The sequence below is a fragment of the Neltuma alba genome, unplaced genomic scaffold (assembly GCF_004799145.2).
Source record: "Neltuma alba isolate B1F8T4 unplaced genomic scaffold, ASM479914v2 tig00012083_pilon, whole genome shotgun sequence".
Taxonomy (NCBI): domain Eukaryota; kingdom Viridiplantae; phylum Streptophyta; class Magnoliopsida; order Fabales; family Fabaceae; genus Neltuma; species Neltuma alba.
The window spans coordinates 226,975-245,072 of NW_021636642.1; the positions used below are offsets into that span (position 1 = coordinate 226,975).

At 34.8% G+C, this 18,098-nt stretch overlaps 1 protein-coding gene across 1 annotated transcript; it reads left to right on the forward strand.

Moving 5' to 3' along the window:
• The first annotated feature begins 1,376 nt into the window (after positions 1–1,376).
• On the forward strand, positions 1,377–16,941 carry LOC114722163 (exocyst complex component SEC6). Its single transcript, XM_028908120.1, has 26 exons — positions 1,377–1,767; positions 2,115–2,153; positions 2,429–2,517; positions 2,629–2,719; positions 3,103–3,192; positions 3,289–3,368; positions 4,633–4,725; positions 5,348–5,374; positions 6,391–6,498; positions 7,714–7,840; positions 7,966–8,010; positions 8,921–8,976; positions 9,401–9,509; positions 10,751–10,891; positions 10,996–11,175; positions 11,320–11,403; positions 11,507–11,593; positions 12,855–12,899; positions 13,174–13,252; positions 13,750–13,819; positions 14,631–14,718; positions 14,831–14,920; positions 15,039–15,155; positions 15,743–15,805; positions 16,265–16,410; positions 16,599–16,941. Exons 1-25 carry the CDS (start codon positions 1,639–1,641, stop codon positions 16,394–16,396), a joined length of 2,259 nt encoding a protein of 752 aa, XP_028763953.1. The 5' UTR covers positions 1,377–1,638; the 3' UTR covers positions 16,397–16,410; positions 16,599–16,941.
• Positions 16,942–18,098: the final 1,157 nt, after the last annotated feature.

Sequence of the window (18,098 nt, forward strand, 5' to 3'; positions counted from 1 at the left end):
TTCATGCATGGTGAGTTGCAACCTGGACTTTGCAAAAGAGAGAGCTAAAAAATTATTTATAAATTACTCCATCTCACTTATCATTATCTACTTCTTAATTCTAATTATCTTATCTTCTCTCTTCAGAAGTCCCCTATCACTCTCCAAATTAACTTCATTTTCTTTCCGCCTTCAACTCAATTAATTTTATATCATCAGTATAGATTCATTGAAAGGCTGCAACTTTAACTTTGATAAAATAACCATAACAAGTGGTACGATGGTCCAGCAGCTTCATTAATCTTTCTATATTTTTTTTCAAAGTTTATTTTATCTGTTGTTTTCCGGGTTTTAATGCAATTGAAGAGGAAAACACAGTGTAGGTGATGATTTTCTTCTTATTCTTCCTCTCCCTCGAAACTCCAATAAGCTGGTTGATTATTCCATTGCAACCACGAAGTTTTGTCGAGTTTTTGTTAGTTTGGCTGGTGTTTCATGGATTCTCTCTGATGTTGGTTTCTCCTTTGTTCTAAACTCAACTAGATATCAGTACACAAAAACATAGCCTTAGAATAGGAATTAGTTCTCCATTCAGACGTCACACGCGTCTGGTTTGTTTTTAATCCCACTATCCCCTCAATTACGTTGAAATGTTGGATTCTTTGATTCGTGGCAGTAAGATTCCTTCAACAAACATGAGCGATGATCCCTCCTACGTGCTAGATTTCACCATTTTCCACTAATATACTTTTCCCCCCGGGGGCGAGGGAGGGTTGAGTTAATTAAATTGTTCTCTTTTTAAATGGAATTTTATTCTGTGAATGTTTGGTTTGTGATTTAGCAATTAAAAACGGATTCAATGTTTTGCCGCATAGCTGGGCTTCGTTTTAAGTACATGGTGGTGGAAGCTAAAGGATGCTTAAATGATTTTAAAGCCTTGATGGACAGGCCATTGCCAAAAAGGGCAAGCTTTATACTGATTTGATGGAAACTTTGAATCTCATATCCAAAAAAGAAAAAAAATCTAGTTGTCGAAAGTGAGATTATAACATGGGAGTGGTTATTTTTCTATTATCATATCCTGGAACAACAAATTTCTAAGCTTGGCTGGCTTAACTTGTTCGTCACATGAAAGATAACCTTTTTTTTTCTTTTTCTTTTTTTGGTTTTAACTCCTCCTCATGGCGCAAATGCCTTCTCGAACCTACCATACTTGTTAGGAGCATGATGCAACCAGTCAGACATCTTTCTTTTGAATCTCTGGAATCCATTTTTCTTTTTATTTTAGCCAACATGAGTTTTTACTTTTTGCATAATACTACCTCATCCCTCTCCTCTCCCCTCCCAAGAGTGCAAGAGGGTCGTGGATCATCAATTACCTTTTTCCAGCAAGTGGGATCTCTTTCTCTCTTTCTTTGCCAAGATATTCTTCCAAATTCATCATCCTCCAAAGTCTCTTTTGCTCCAGTTGTACAACAAATTCATGCTTTTTAAGGCTCTATTCTGTTCGTTTGCGTAAAATTCAACTCGGTTTAAGTTGAATTTGGATTCTGTTTGTATCGGTTGCTGAGCCTGTCGGAGAATGATAAGAGGATTTTGCATATAAACTCGATTTTCTCGTGTATTTAACGTGGGTGGTTATTGAATAGTGACGACCAAATGATGGTTGAGGATCTTGGAGTTGAAGCTAAGGAAGCAGCAGTTCGCGAGGTTGCAAAGCTTTTGCCGCTTCCTGAGCTTCTGCAGTCCATCTCATCTATCAAGGCCGATTACATTTCACGTCAACAGGTACTAGTCGAATTCAATTTATTGTCTTTGATGGGTTGCTGCAATTCGCTTTTGATGACCATTTTGGTGAGCCATATTTGTTATTCATCAATAATGAGGTAATTTAGATGTAACAAGGTGTATTATGGTGATGGACTCTATTTGCATTTGTATGTCGCTGATAGTTTTACCCAATTTCTTTCTTATCCATCTTTTTCAACTACTTGGAATTGGGCAATGTCGTTTAAAGAAATGAAAAAAAATCTTGAGGCAGCAAACTCTTTTTGTGGTATGGAAGGGAGATCCATGTACGAGTGTGATTTTTGGGGTTGCTAGTTCTGATTGTTGCTATTTTGCTTTATTTACAGGCTAATGATGCACAGCTTAGTACAATGGTGGCAGAGCAGGTAATTAGCGTTGAAGAATTCTAAAAGGGAGACGCCGGAATTTCGTATTCTGACTGATCCCGTTCCACTACGTTAAAAATTCAGCGCATAAAAGGGATGTTCACATGTCCTCTACCGCAATAATAGAAGGCATATATTATATGAACTTTCGAGATTGTTGTATCAGCATTATATCTTTACCGTAGAATATGCATATGATGCATTCTGCACTTTCTGTTAATACTCTGGAACTGTTATGTCTTCCGTCACTTTGTCCTGAATACTCTTGACTGCAGGTTGAGCAAGCACAGGCCGGATTGGAATCACTTAACTCATCTCAAAAGACAATAAACCGACTTCGTGAAAATTTTGTCTCTATTGAAAAGTACGTAAACAATGAGATGGACTAACATATTTATGATCTCTTTGAGTGCTTGTTTAGTCTTGCAATCTCGATTACTTTGAGCATAATGTACTTTTTTTTTGTGTGAATCAGGTTTTGTCAGGAATGCCAAACATTAATTGAAAATCATGACCAGATAAAGCTACTTAGCAATGCAAGAAATAATCTAAACACAACCTTGAAGGTTGTTTTCTTTTCCTTGTTAATGAAACTATTTATCATGATTGAATTGTAAATCATTACATTGTCCTCATAGTTGATATCATAATCATCCTTTCCACTGCTCTGCATGAGTTTTTTGCTTGGTTTCTCTTGGTGAACCGTGGTTAAAGTGAAGTTGCAATCCCACGCTTACACTGCAGTGCTTCTTGTGTTGTATCAACTATTAATATTGTATTTGGTTGTTACGATAAGTTAATAATTTACACAGCTATCAAGCAGTAGATTGTTGATGATATGTCCTGATTTTCGTTTCAACCTGGTTTTGGCCAGATCCATCACATCATTTTTGTAAGCTTATCCTTCTTCATATTATTTTGACCATTCAACTTCTTTGTCCTCTAATAGGATATTGAAGGTATGATGTCCATCTCTGGTGAGGCAGCAGAAGCTCGGGATTCTCTGAGTGATGACAAAGAACTTGTAAATACGTATGAGGTAATGTTGGTCTTGCTTATACTATGGTTAATTATTATGGTTAACAACAAGTGCTTTTGAAATCTTATCCAACCCCTAAATCTTTTACTGTCACAGAGGTTAACTGCCTTGGATGGGAAGCGGAGGTTTGCATTAGCAGCTGCAGGTTCTCACAAGGAAGAGGTTGGCAGATTGAGGTTTGCACTTCTTAAATCTTCGTTTTTTGAAATGATTTCACTATGCTATTAGTCTCCCATCATATCATTATGTTGTGGCCCACTAGTTCTATCAAATGGCTGTATATGTATTTAGGTGATCCCTCGGGGTTTTTCTGCCATTGAAACATTAATTTTATGAGCCAAAACCAAGAGACGAAGACTTGCTCTTAATGACTGCCTCCTACTTTCATCTATAATATTAGTGAAAATAATTATAAATGCAGAAAAATGAAGATAAACTACATAATTGATATCAAATATCCTGATCTCCAAATGTTAAGTGATGATTGTCTCGAGGATAACATGTTTACAATCCCGAAGATAATAATGTCAAGGCTTTTGGTACCATAAAATAATGGTTTTTTTGGTCCTGTGAAACTCTGTGACACCTAACTAGGAAATAGTACCATAGGTTTTTCATTGTTCCCCTCAAGATGAAGTTCACTGAACTTTTTCTTGGTGCAATTTTCACAGAAGATGAATTTAACAAATAAATGCATATATATATATATGGTAATGGCAACTCTGCAGCTTAACAAGGACAAGAAAGGATTTGTAACTTGGGCAGCTACATTGATGACAATGAACTTTGAAATCAGCTTACAATGAACTCAATGGTCAACTTGTACAGAACTCAATTAGCTCATCGAATCCAACTTCTGCTCAGACAAATGATCTGTGGCTCCAACAATAATGAGCTTAGCCAATATACAAGTTTGTTGACTAATAACAACTTGAATAAGAGCTCCATTTGACTAATGGTTGATTGTATTGTATGGATCGTGGAAACCTGATTACACTCGTATGGTATTGAGACTAGGAATAGTTATCCCATTAGCACTTGGAGTCGAAGACCAACCTTGAAAGCCCTTCATCTCCTAATGGGTATCATATGTTGTAAATATGTGAGGATGACTGGCTTGTTGAAATGAAATTATCAACTTGCTATGAATTTATGGAAATTACTTATTGATCAAGTGTGTCAGTAGTTGATAATGTTCTAAGGCAACATGGTGTTGGTTTTGGTTTTGTGAAACATGAGCGTTCATTGAGATCATGGATCAAGTGCAATCATGAAGTTATTTGAACTTTCTCATGTGCGTTCAGAACTTGGAAGTGACTATTCAGATGATGATGAAATGGCTAAGACCATTGATGAATGATGTTGCTCCCCTCATGTTCATTGCATTTGTTTCAACACAGGAATATATTTTTCTCATCTTAATATTGGTACATGTCTCAGAGAATATTTTGAAGATGTGGATCGAACCTGGGAGACCTTTGAGAAGACATTATGGGGCCATATTTCCAATTTCTACAAACTTTCTAAAGAAAGGTTTGTGCCTTTTTTATTTTGGATTTTTTTGTGATGGGTTTGTGTCATTTTTAATATTAAATAATTACCAGAATTGCCAATTTTTTCCCTTGCAATCACTTTGTATTTGTTCTGACTCAACTTCTACGAATTGAGTACTCTTCAAGATTTGAAATCAAATTATGATTTTTTATTGATTTCAAGGTTGTTACAGCTTTGAGTCATTTGTGCTTTAGTTCAAGCCTTCAAGAACCTTATTTTTGGCCAATTTTCAAAGGCTTACTTAGTTTTGGGATTTGTATGAATGAGCCCTAGCTCAAGCTAGAGAGTTCCAAGGGTTTTGTCAACTTTGTCTAGAATCATGAGATGTTAATGCATTTTTTTTCCTTATGTTTTCATTAAGATAAGATGTCATTATTATAATAAACATCCCAAATAGTAGGATCACTATTTTAATATAAACCAGAAGCAGCTGTGTGCTTGGTAAGGATTAGTGCGAGAATAAAGATATAGGAATGGCAATTTGGTGGGTTTGATTTTTATTTCATTAGCAACAAACTTGGCTGCATTACATTGGCAAACATGAATCCGTGCGCTTTGATTGCAATAATATGCATAATTCTTTTCCTTTTTCCCTTTGCAGCCCTCAAACTCTAGTTCGTGCTATAAGGTATGTTATTTGCTCACAGTTACATTTACTTTTCTATTTTTCTGTCTTTTTTCCACTGTTGAATTGTTTGTTAAATGGCTTGACTGTGTTTTAGTGCAGTTCCATGTTGCCATCAAAACTCAATTATGTTTGTTAACAGTTCGTTCATAAATTTCTAGCACATCCTCTGTATGATTGTACTGTAAACTTCTTGCCTTCAATGAAGACTCTTTGATGCCTGTTTTTAAACTTTATGGTAAGAAGAGTTGAAAGGAGTTTCATAGGAAGTGCAAGATAGCATAGTCGATGTCTTTCCTTATCGTTCTCATAATTTGATCAAGAAAACAAAAGTCGGGAGACTATAAGTAAAAAATTTTTAGTGGTTATGAATTGTTCCAAAAGAATGTTTCCTTCCCCTGTGACATTGGCCCAGGATCCATGAGCAGCAATGATTTTCCTATTACCAAGACATTGTTTGTACGTAAGGAATTTATGTGTGGCTTTGGCTCTGGAGTGAATGACACATGTTCAACAAACCAAATTAGAAGCAAGCAGAGCATATGGAGAGGGAATTTAACCTGAGGTTTGCATGTGACACTTGAAGTTTGATCAAGATATTCAAAAAGCGATTTAAGTCTTCCAATTTCTTGTTGAAGATATTATTTTCAGAATGGGATGATATTACTGTAGCTGAAGAAATAATTGGGTAATAGGATTTTTTTTTTTTTTGACACCAAGAATGGGTTCAAAACAATGAAGGCTAACCAATTTCATATCCTGTTTATTACTTAATTTGAAAATCGTTGCTATCCAAAGAGTTTTGCTAATTTTACTACACGCCCAGCTGCAGCTGAGTTAAACAAGTTAATTTCATTTTTTTAAAAAAAAGTTGGCATTGCTTGATAAAAGTCATAGTTTTGCTTTTTAGTGTTGGACTTCCTTATGAATATCTGTGGGCATGGAACATGTGGTTATATTATCATTGTACTCTTCAGATTAACATAATCTTCTTTTTATCTTTGTCAATCTGGCTCCAGGGTTGTTGAGATGCAAGAAATCCTTGATCAACAGATTGCAGAGGAAGCAGCTGAAGCTGAGGGGGATGGTGTAATGGAATCAATTGCAAATCCACGGAAAACTGCCAAGTAACTTACATTTTCTTATTGATAAAATAACTTCCATTATTTAGAATTGATTTACCATTATATGTATTATATCTTCCGATTGTTACATACAGATGCACAAAGAACGGGGTTTGAATTGTGTGGTGCACTTTTTCAACTTTTTAAGACAACAGATAAGACAGCAATTCTAACTAACAAAACCAGGTCACAAGCACATGAGCATGGATGCAAGATGGTTTGTGATGCTCACGTAAAACATCTATCCATCGTTCACACCAATGAATCATTAACTACCCTTTCTAACACAAAGGGGGAAACATCATGATAACGTAAAATGGAAGAAAGATACCCTCTAATAGGATAGGTTTTGCGTTAACCTCAATCTAACACTAAAACCGCGAATATAATCCCAGACAAAACTTCAAAGGTTTCCTAATGAATTGGCTAGAGTGGGATTAAGAAACCAATGAAAGAAAGCAAGATAAGATTACTATGCTCATTAGAATTGGATGCGTCTCTGATCTGCTATGAAGCTCATACTTTTTTTGGAGATGACATGATTGTTGGAGATCATAAAGGAACCCAAACTAGCCGCTGCATTATTTAATCCAACTTTGAGTGCAGGGTGACAGGTTTCAGTTAATATTTTTTGGTTACTTCAGATTCTGAGCTTGCCTTATTAAATCTGAATTCTTCTGGTTACAATGGAGTGCACTTTTGTTATGAATTCTCTTATACTGTACTGTTGACATCTGCTCTTTCACTTGTTCATTAAATTTCATTTACTTGTGATTTGGTGGAAGTATTTCAATTTTTTTTTTTTTCTGGGTGACAAGAAGTCCTTATTTTATTGATCCTAATCCTATCCATTGAACATTAACCTGGAAGAATTCTTTGTTTTTGCGATCATTTTTTTAACATTAGCACATCAAAGTTGGATTTGGTATTTAATTTCCAAATCAGTGCTGCCTTAGAACCAAGTTCTGTTAGCATCTATTGTTGATTTCAGTGTGCTTCAGGGATCTTTAAGCTTTTAATTTATGTGCTGAGGCGTGTTACCATCAAAACAATCAGAAGGCTTCTGAAGAAACTCTGGAGTTAACACCACTATATCTAACTGTCATGTCATCCTTTGATTTTGAGTGTCTTGTTCTCAACATGATGATATCTTTACTATAAAGGGTGCAGTTTTTACTTTGAAACCACTAAGATTCTGTTGTTAATGATGAATCACAGAAAATCTGCCAGTATAAAAAATTTAACACAGCAAAAACTAAAGGTTCAGGGGAAAGGCTACAAGGATAAGTGCTATGAACAAATACGGAAGACTGTAGAGGAACGGTTTAACAAACTTCTCACTGAGGTACCTCATTTTTTGCACTACATGCTCTGATGCTCCCACACGCACGCTTATATACCCAAGCTCTTAGATTGACACACATGCATAGCCCTGTATGCAACTCACTGCCAATCTAATTTATGAATCAGCTTGTCTTTGAGGACCTGAAAGCAGCTCTAGAGGAAGCACGAAAGGTATGGGCATCACTTTTTCAAGCTTTAATAGCATTTTATTTTTGCTCCCCATATTCTTTCTCTTGGAGACTGTTAATTAATTAACATGTGACATCTGCATGGAAATAATGTAAACTTCTTTTATTTTTGAATAGTACAAACTACAAATATATCCGAGTTTCTATGTGAGGTAATTCAAAGATTCTATCCATGACAGTTCTGCATTATAATTTATAAAAGTTATGAGTGGCAAGGTTTGTTGCAAAGATAAATCAATAAAGTAATCAGTCAATAAAGTTATGAAGGAAATTGGATTTTTACAATTACATGCAATCCTGATGAAAGCATAAGCTGTTAAAAGGCCCGCTGTTATGATAGAGGAATCTAACAATGTCCATCACCACATAGTCTGCTAAAATGCGTAATCTTGAAGCATTTTGATTCTCACAGGTAGAATCCCACCATCCTCCCCCACCCTCAAGGCAAGCACCTCGGTTGTGATCTTGTAATCTCAAGACATCATTCTAATAGGTTTTAAAGTCATGCATGAAGCTTTATGCAAGTAGTTACTATAAATAAAAAGAAAAATCATAAAATCCTTTGTTGGATCATCATTCACGAAGGATCAAGCATGGAAAAGGTCGCATTGAAACCATCAAGACTTGGAGCCTTCTCCTGATCCATCATTCAATTCACACCCTTGTACCATTTGACTTTAAAAAGTATATTATAGAAAAATGTTTTGTTATTGATAGAGAAAATCAGAATTTGGCATCCCTTGTACCATTTGACTTTAAAAAGTATATTATACAAAAATGCTTTGTTATTGATAGAGAAAATCAGAATTTGGCATTTGTTTCCCGTATTTGTTCAACATCATCGAATCTCCTATTTATGTCCCTTACTAATGGAACCTTTTCAAGTCATACAGATTCAAGAGGAACTTGGAGATGTCTATGACTATGTAGCCCCTTGCTTTCCTCCGAGGTTCGCTCTATTTCCGAGTATACCATGTTTTCTATTTTTCCTCATTTTCTACAGCTTTTCTGTTAACATATCAATCTCTTGAGATATTATTTGGGTATGGTTCCTGCTGTAGTATCTTTTGTCTCAAAGGATTTTCTGCCTTCTATATGTTAATAGCGCTTTTTTTAAAAAAAAAAAAAAAAAGTTCTCTCTATTTTTTTATTTAATTAATTTGCTACTCATAGAGGATCACATGTACACATATCTCTGTGTGTATGTGTGAGTGTGTGTACGGTTATTATGGGTCATAAAAGTGTGCCTCGGATGTGTTCCTGTATATGAGGATGATCTACATGTTTTACTACAATTAAAGGTGCATTTTTTATTATAAATTTTCTTTATTTACATGTTTAATTTGCTCTCATTCAGTTTCCTTTGCTGGCAGATACGAAATATTTCAGCTAATGGTAAATCTGTACACAGAAAGATTTACTCAGATGCTAAGGCTGCTCAGTGACAGGGCAAATAATTTAACAAACATTGAGATATTAAAGGTAAGCAGAGTGTCGTTGATGTTGATTGTTATCTCATACAATACCATATTTTCTCTTTACCAAAGTGAGCCAGCTGAGCTTTTTTTTGCCGCCCAGGACAAATCCAAACCTGCAGATCCCTTGCAGTTGCAAAATAATGTAGGAATGGGATACTTATTTTGTAACCCTGAAAGTGATGCCTCTCCTACTAGTATATGATGAATCTATATCATACAAGTGAAATCATATTATAATTGAATGCTGAAGAATTTTATGAAAAAGCTAATTCTATTGATTGAAATTCTAAGTACAAGCAAAGTAGAAAGCTCCGAAATCTGTGCCCAGAGCGACAATCTGGGAAGAACCAAAAGGGAAATAAAAATAACACATGAAGGGAGACTTAAATACAAACAGCTCAGCAATAAAAGATAAGGAAAGAAAAGATAATGAGACTGATGCTGAAAATCAGGTCATAAAGACTTGACTGGTCTGATTTTATTTGGTCTAAATGTGGAATGTTATTTTCAGATTTAGTTTATCCTATTAGATGTACCAGATTTGGAAATATCTTAAGATATCCTGACATGTCTTGATGTTGAGGATTATGTTGATATGTTACTGTTAAGATTGTATTTGATTACGGCTGATTAGACCATGATGAGGCAGATTTTTTTGGTAATTATTTGCCATTAATTCTTGTCCTGTATATATCTATAAATGAAAAGGCCTGGTAGATCAGTACTTACTGACTACTTTTCCCTCATACTTTCTCATACTCCCTCAAATTCTTCGTGGTATCAAATCCTCTAGTGGTTATGCATCATTCAAATCATCCTAGCTTCATAGGCATGCATCTTAGGTGATGTTAAGCTCCTTGCTGCTGGAATATTAATGGGAAGTGTCAGTTGATAGTTTCCAAAGAAAACCAAAAAAATTATAGATATTTTTAACGTAAAAAGGTTTAGAGACTCTTATATGCATTAGTAGATAACTTACGGATTATCTTGTTGATGTTCACCCGTTCATTTCTTGATGAATGTTATAATTTTCTTGTCCTCAGTTTCAACTTTTTTGAGTTACAAATGTTTTCATGACTTGTCTTTTAGACCCATGATTTCTCTGCATTTGTTGATTGAAGTAACAAATAGTTATTTTATTTTATAAGCTTTTCCCTTTTTTGGGAATTTTTCGGTCTTTGCCTCCTCAATATCTGGTGTAACTTTTAGGTGTTACAATTTCCTAATTTTTCGGTTATCTAGTAGGTGACCAGTTGGGTTGTTGAATATCAAGATACCCTGATTGGGTTAGGTGTTGACGAGACTCTGGCTCAAGTTTGTTCTGAAAGTGGTGCCATGGATCCTCTAATGAACTCATATGTTGAAAGAATGCAAGCTACAACAAGGGTACTTCTTAGCCACCTTATCTGTTTGACTATTATTTGGTATTCTTCCTTGGATCTCTTTTTTGTCTTACCTAATATCATGCTTTTGTTCATGTGGCTTTTTAGAAATGGTACATGAATATATTGGAGGCTGATAAAACGCAGCCCCCAAAGAAAACAGAAGACGGAAAGCTATATACCCCAGCAGCTGTTGATCTGTTCAGGATACTTGGGGAACAAGTACAAATTGTTCGAGATAATAGTACTGATGTCATGTTATACAGAATTGCCCTGGCAACCATTCAGGTAATTTACCTTGGCATCCAAACTCTTCGTGAAAAGTGATAGTTAGACAAGACATTGCAAATAAATTTTTCTAGTGGTGGAACATGATAAAATCTATTCATTCTTACAATAATATCCTGGTTTTGACACTCTGTAATTTTACAGGTGATGATCGATTTTCAAGCAGCTGAAAGGAAGGGACTTGAAGAACCTGCATCTGAAATTGGTCTTGAGCCTTTATGTGCCATGGTTAGTGCACCTCTTTTAGTGTTAGGCTATCAATATATTTCTTCAATAATGCATTGCTTAGGCGCTTTTGTTAACATGAGATTCTGTGGAACGTTGTATTTAGATAAACAACAACTTGCGCTGCTATGATCTTGCAATGGAGCTGAGTAATAGCACCATCGAAGCTCTTCCACAAAATTTTGCTGAGCAGGTTTGGAGCTTGGTTCTTGTGTTTGTTCTGGCTAGTTTATTTATTTGTTAACTGTTGCATGATTGACATGCTCTGTGTTATTGCAGTTTACCAAATTCATGTTTATATCATTCTTCCTTGTTGATTGTTGATTTTTCCTGCATTGGGTTCCCACTATTTCCCGGTGCCTTATTATTAGGAATTCTCAAAATTGGTTTTAAGAATCATGATTTATTTCATTCTGAAGAAAATTTTGGATGGTCAATAAATGCTGAAGGCCCAGAGGCAATAACATTCTTTATATTTTTTCCAATCTGATCCCAAAATTGGACCAAACCAAGTGTATATGTAATAACACCACCAGTGCCAGAGTTTGTTTTTGATAGTTTAATTGCCATCCTAGCCTTGTCAATACTAAACCGCAAACGGAGGCACATAAAATCGTAAAAACAAAAAATGACGATCTTTTCAGAGTATACTTTTTGAGGATATTAGTATGCTTATTTCTCGTTTTACTAGAGTTCACTGGGGCTTTTTGCCCCCAACCCTTTTTAAGCAGCATCTATCTGTAGTTGTGTATGCACGTTATTCTTACTATTTGTCCTATTCTGTCCTTTATCTTAAAATAAATAAGTAGTTATTGGTTTTTACTCTTTTTCCTCTCTGAAGGAAATGCTATAGAGATTGTTATGAAATTGTTTTAAGACCATGCTCATCTATAGGATTTTATTTATTTATTTATTTTTGTTTATTCCTAATATTCCATGTCTGGCCTTTGTTAAATGTTAGTTCAAAGTATGTCTCGAATATATTTGCTGTCTTCTCATTTTATATCATGATTAGATCCAGTAGTTCTAATTCTTGAACAAGGACTTGCATTGGGACATTGTTTAACTTATGGATGATCAAAATCATATAGATTTGCGTGATGACTTGATTGTTTAATCCTCACCTCTAAATTTGCTGTGATTTGGAACATGTGGTCAGTAAGGAATGCTCTTTTCACAAGGATTACTTTTGTGGAATGGAATGGAATAACTTTTGTGGCCTCTGGTGTTCCATTCTAGTGTTTTTAAGAAAGTCGCTCTATTCTTTTCTGTTCTTGTTTCAATTCCGTGGATACTTCATCCTCCTCTCATGTATTTACTCTTTCCCCTTTAAATAGGTTCTTTTATATGAAAAGAAAAGCAATCTGTGTGTTTGTTGAGCTTGATATCGGATGTAGTGAAGTTTTTCATTTTTTTTCTTGTTTGATATCTTCAGATTTGCCATTTCATTACAGGTTAATTTTGAAGACACCTGCAAGGGGTTTCTAGATGTTGCTAAGGTATAAGAATGTCTACAAATGTGTTAGTCTAATACTTTCTCTGTGGATGTTCATTGAATCCTCATCATTTTAATCAGCTGAATTCAGCATGATGGATTTTATGATTATTAGTTCAATATGTGATTTCCTTAAATTATAATATATGTTCTTGTCTGTTCTTAGTCAGTTTGACAGATTGATAACATGTTTATCTTAATTGTCTGGGTTCTTAGTTTGATGAAATCAGTTATATGGAAAAGGTTAAACTGTTATAATATAAATTTTTTGATTATAGGAAGCTGTGCATCAAACTGTGTGTGTGATTTTTGAAGATCCCGGTGTTCAGGAGTTGTTAGTGAAGCTATACCAGACAGGTTGAGTACCTTTACCCATTAGCTACTGACCTTTTATTGTTCTTATAATATTTAATGTAATTAATGTAATAGTCCTATGTTGTAGAGAAGGTCCAATGGAATATCTGATAAAACCAGACATCTATACCCTCTCCGTTTCTTTGCGCTTTAGGGGTGTTTCCTGGTCCTTCAGCTCTGTATTCTTATTCTCTTAATAATTATTGGGTATAAAAAATGCCATTATCTTGAACTTTAAGATATCATTGGAAAAGGCTGCTGCAAGGGCTTAATTTGTAATCAATTCCAAGTTCCCTTTCTATCGCTTGCTATATACCTACTGATATCAGGGTATGGGTTTCTTTATAGGATGTCTTTACATGTTGCATGTAACAATGTTACATTTAAATTTTTTACAAACAAGTTACCATGTTTTCTATCCTATCTTTGCAAGCACATGTTCTTGTAACTCAGCTAATTGTTTTAACTAGAAATGTTGCCTTCTTTTTTGCATATGCCAGAGTGGAGCGAGGGGCAAGTAACTGAGTACTTGGTTGCAACATTTGGTGATTATTTTACTGATGTTAAAATGTAAGTTTATTTCCATGTCTCAGTATCTTAATTTGTTCATCGTTCCACTTATGCCAAAATATTTCCACCATTGGTATTCTTTTGTTTCAGTCAACAATCCAGTCGACCTAAATATTTAAGCTGTGAAGAAAGAACCAAGAACCGATTTTTTTGAACCACCAGACCTCGAATTCTTTATTTTAGTAGACAATCCCCATATAGTTTCTTATGACAACTAGAATTAAAGGTCTTATGGCTTGTAGTAGCTCCTTGAATTCCATCGTGCAACATTTTGATTCCCTAATGAATGCTTGAGTTCATGTCTGCATCTTTATGGATCATGAGTTGTCTTTCTTAAATAAAGGAGAGAAAAAAAATTCTTGATCGTGCAGTGGGAATCTTGAAATGTAATTTGGATTGAATATGTCCTCATGTTTTCTTTTTTGAAGGGAGGGGAGAGAGAAAATCAACAAAGAGTGACCTCTGCCCCCAAGGGCAAGGGGCTTCAAATCAAACTGGGGTCATATATGTAAGGGTTTAGGAAAGGGGTATTCCTTTGTTTCCTTGGAAGTGTAATGCATTAAACTGGAGGGGAGGAAAGGATATTTCTCACCCTGAGATGTTCATTACACATTACAGCAACCTGGTTTCATTCCTAACCATTAACTAATGAAATTTACTATTGCGAAAGAAAAGGGGCTGTAGAACTATGTGATCACCAATTGATGTTCTTTGGAGTTTACAGTTTTAATGGTTCATGCAGCATCATTCTTTGAGTGTTGAATGTCTAGTATGTTCTGGAAATTTTACCAGTTATGGCTTTTACTTTAAGGTACATTGAAGAAAGATCTTTTAGAAGATTTGTTGAAGCCTGCCTTGAGGAAACAGTGGTCGTTTATATTGATCATCTTCTAACGCAGGTTCCTAATTCAAATTACTAATAATCTTTTTGATATCTGGCCTTCAACTGTGCACTTCATAACAACTTACCATCTATATGACGTCATTGTCTCCCCGATCATTGGATTGCAGAAAAACTATATTAAAGAAGAAACAATTGAAAGGATGAGGCTAGATGAAGAGGTTATCATGGATTTTTTTAGGGAATATATAAGCGTTTCTGTAAGTGCTCTTCATCTTATGCTTCTAAATATAGTCGTTCTTAATGTGCAAATTGTGCTGTTAGTCTAGGTATACTATTCTGAAGCTTCTTATTGTAATGTCATTGCTATTGGATTAGAAAGTTGAAAGCAGATTGAGGATTCTCAGCGACTTAAGGGAACTTGCTTCAGCAGAGAGTTTGGATACCTTCACACTCATCTATACAAATATTCTTGAACACCAACCAGACTGCCCGGTATTATTATCCTCGATATGATCCTGGTTTCAACTATAGTTGATTAATCTATGAATGCAAATAAAAGTATTCTAGGGCTTTTACTCTGAAATTTCTCATTTTATTTTGAGCAGTGTATTGCAATTTATAGGAGAATGTTGGCCACAAAAGATTCAACCATTCAACAATGAAAGGAAACGGACACAAACATTAGCAGAAGTTTAGACTCTTAAAGCGGGAAAATAAGGGAAAAAACAGCATATGACTTCGGCCCATTAATCTTCAATGAATCCTTGTGATTTTTACGAAGGATCTGCCTCCTAAATGCCCTAGAATCTTGGGATATTAACCAGCAACAGATATTCAAAATAAAGAACAGAATTAGACCAAAAATTAAAATATGGAAAAGGTTGACCAAAACATATAATAAAAACCAACACATGATCAATTTGCTATAGTAAATTTTCTCATTTATTATATTATTCTTCCATTTTTCCTATCAGAAAAAAATTTTATTTATTAAATTTTTAAGAAAATGTCTCAGAGCTCATGAAATTTTAAACCTCCAGTAGTCCCGGTTGATTAACTAGTTTTCTCTGCTATTATAGGCTGAAGTTGTAGAGAAGCTTGTTGGTCTTCGAGAAGGCATTCCTCGTAAGGATGCCAAGGAGGTAAATAAAATTCAATGATTATTTTGCTTGACATTGAACTCAAAATATCTTCTAAAGCAGGGAATATGAATGTATTACTTAGCGGTAATTCTGTGTTCAATTCTATGGATGTAAATAATAAGGTATGCCTTCATGGAAATTTATTTTTTATCAGAAGAGAAAATGCATGGTGAATCTACGTAGTATCAACTAACAACTATTAAGCGTAGTCCTTGCCATTCTACAAGCCTTGGGTGCATTCTGGAGGGAACATTTCTTGTACGGACTTCTTTACAGCATATTGAACTTATTTTCTGGGTCCCATGGTGTTTTTATCATTTAAAGGAGACTAGTTGTCCCAACCTTGTAATTGGAAGAAATAGGACAATGTCGAAAAAGAAAAATTGCAATCGGTCATTATTCAGGAGAAATTTTGTGGTTCTCAAGTTCTTATGATATGTAATTATCTTTGTTAACCAGGTCATACAAGAGTGCAGGGAGATATATGAAAATTCCCTTATTGATGGAAGACCTCCCAAGACTGGCTTTGTTTTCCCACGAGTGAAGTGCTTAAATGCATCATCAAAATCAATCTGGCGTAAACTCACTTAAATCGCTTAAATGAAGTACGATTTCTTCCTTCTTATTTCAATTGTTCTGTTCTGCTCTGCTATCTCATGGGGGTCACTTCGTGCTAGCTTTTTGTACCAGTTGTCGTTCTCAGTTTTACTTTATCTCAATGTTGAAATTGATTTCAAAGCAGTTGCTTTTGGCTGCTGTACAGCCCTACAAATCACGCCTGAATTTAATGCAGGCCAATTACCAAATGAAGACATGGATCAGGCGGGCAGACAAAAGCCAACCTTTGGAATTGTAGAGATCTAAAAAAGTAGCACTTAGACCGAATTCGGTTCGTTGTAGAGTAACTTCAATGCCCAGTAGTCAATTCTGTTGGTTTGATGTTTAGAAATCTTTAGATTACAGAGATTTTCCACTGAGAAGCGTGTTACCAATTGTTTGAATGAAGTCAGTCAATCCGCTGTGTTTGTTTTATTCTTGTGGTCTTCTAGTGCTTTTGTTTTCCTAATAACTGGGTGTGATCTTGATTCTTGGGTATTACCTGAAATTTGAGCAATAACACTATTCATTCGTATGGATTTTTTTTGTGTATCAGAAGAGCTTTTACATTTTATATTAGTTGAAAGTAGAAGATTGATTTAAACAATTAATAGTTGGAGGGGAAAAAAAGGATGGAAATTAGGGATAAATTGTTTTGAAGAATTACAACATCGTTATAATTATAATGTTGTGACAGACGCGAGAGGTCTGATGAAGTTGAGCAGCTAAATTACACTTAAGCATACCGAAAGCCTTGTAATCCAAAGGCCCTGACACTCTCCTGTAACACTCTTCTGTAAATGGAAAAATGGGAGGTTGTCGGTTTTATCCCGTTTATAATCTCAGGTAATCTCAGGTCAGTAATGCCTGTTCTTTTAATTAAAAAAAAAAAACACTTAGGGATGGCATTCACGTAGTGACGAAGAGGAGAAAATTTTCCATATGTTACCCATTCCGAAAGACACAAATTAAAAAGTGAAGTTTGAAGAATGGCAAGCTCAGCAAGGCGGGAGCAATAGTCGGATCCCATCACTATAATCATTATTCATTAATTGAGTAATAAGTAATATTATTAATTGTTTATGAATAATTTGACTCGTTATATATTTGATATATCTAATTGGGGTTTGCTTTTTTATTTCTTGTAAATTACTATCTCCGGTTCTTAATATAAGATTTCGTTTGACTTTTATTTTAGTTCTAAATATAAAACTCCAATCCACTGCCTCTCATATTTATTCATTTTTGTTTAAAATAGTTTTTCTAATGATAATAGTTATACTCAATACACTTGATTAATAAGGATATTTTAGGAAAGACGACATCTATTTATTACAAATAACTAACTTAATTTAATTCTTTAATCTTTTCAAATTAGTCAACTAGCTCTTATATTTAAGACCGGAGGTAGTAAATATGTTTTCTCACATATTATGCAGAAATCAAAACCTAAATGAAAATATATGCAATTAAACTACTTTAAATCAAAGAATGCACAAATGCAAATAGGGCATTCAAATCACGTTCAATGTTACAGAAATTATTATATTTAAATAACTTCATTTTTTATACCAAGGTTTAATCTCCCCATTTATAATTATACATGCACGTATGTGGTTTACATGTTTTGCTGTGTGATCTTTTCTATTAGTAGGTGTCTAATGTGTATTGTCATTTTATGTTTTTTTTTTAATGT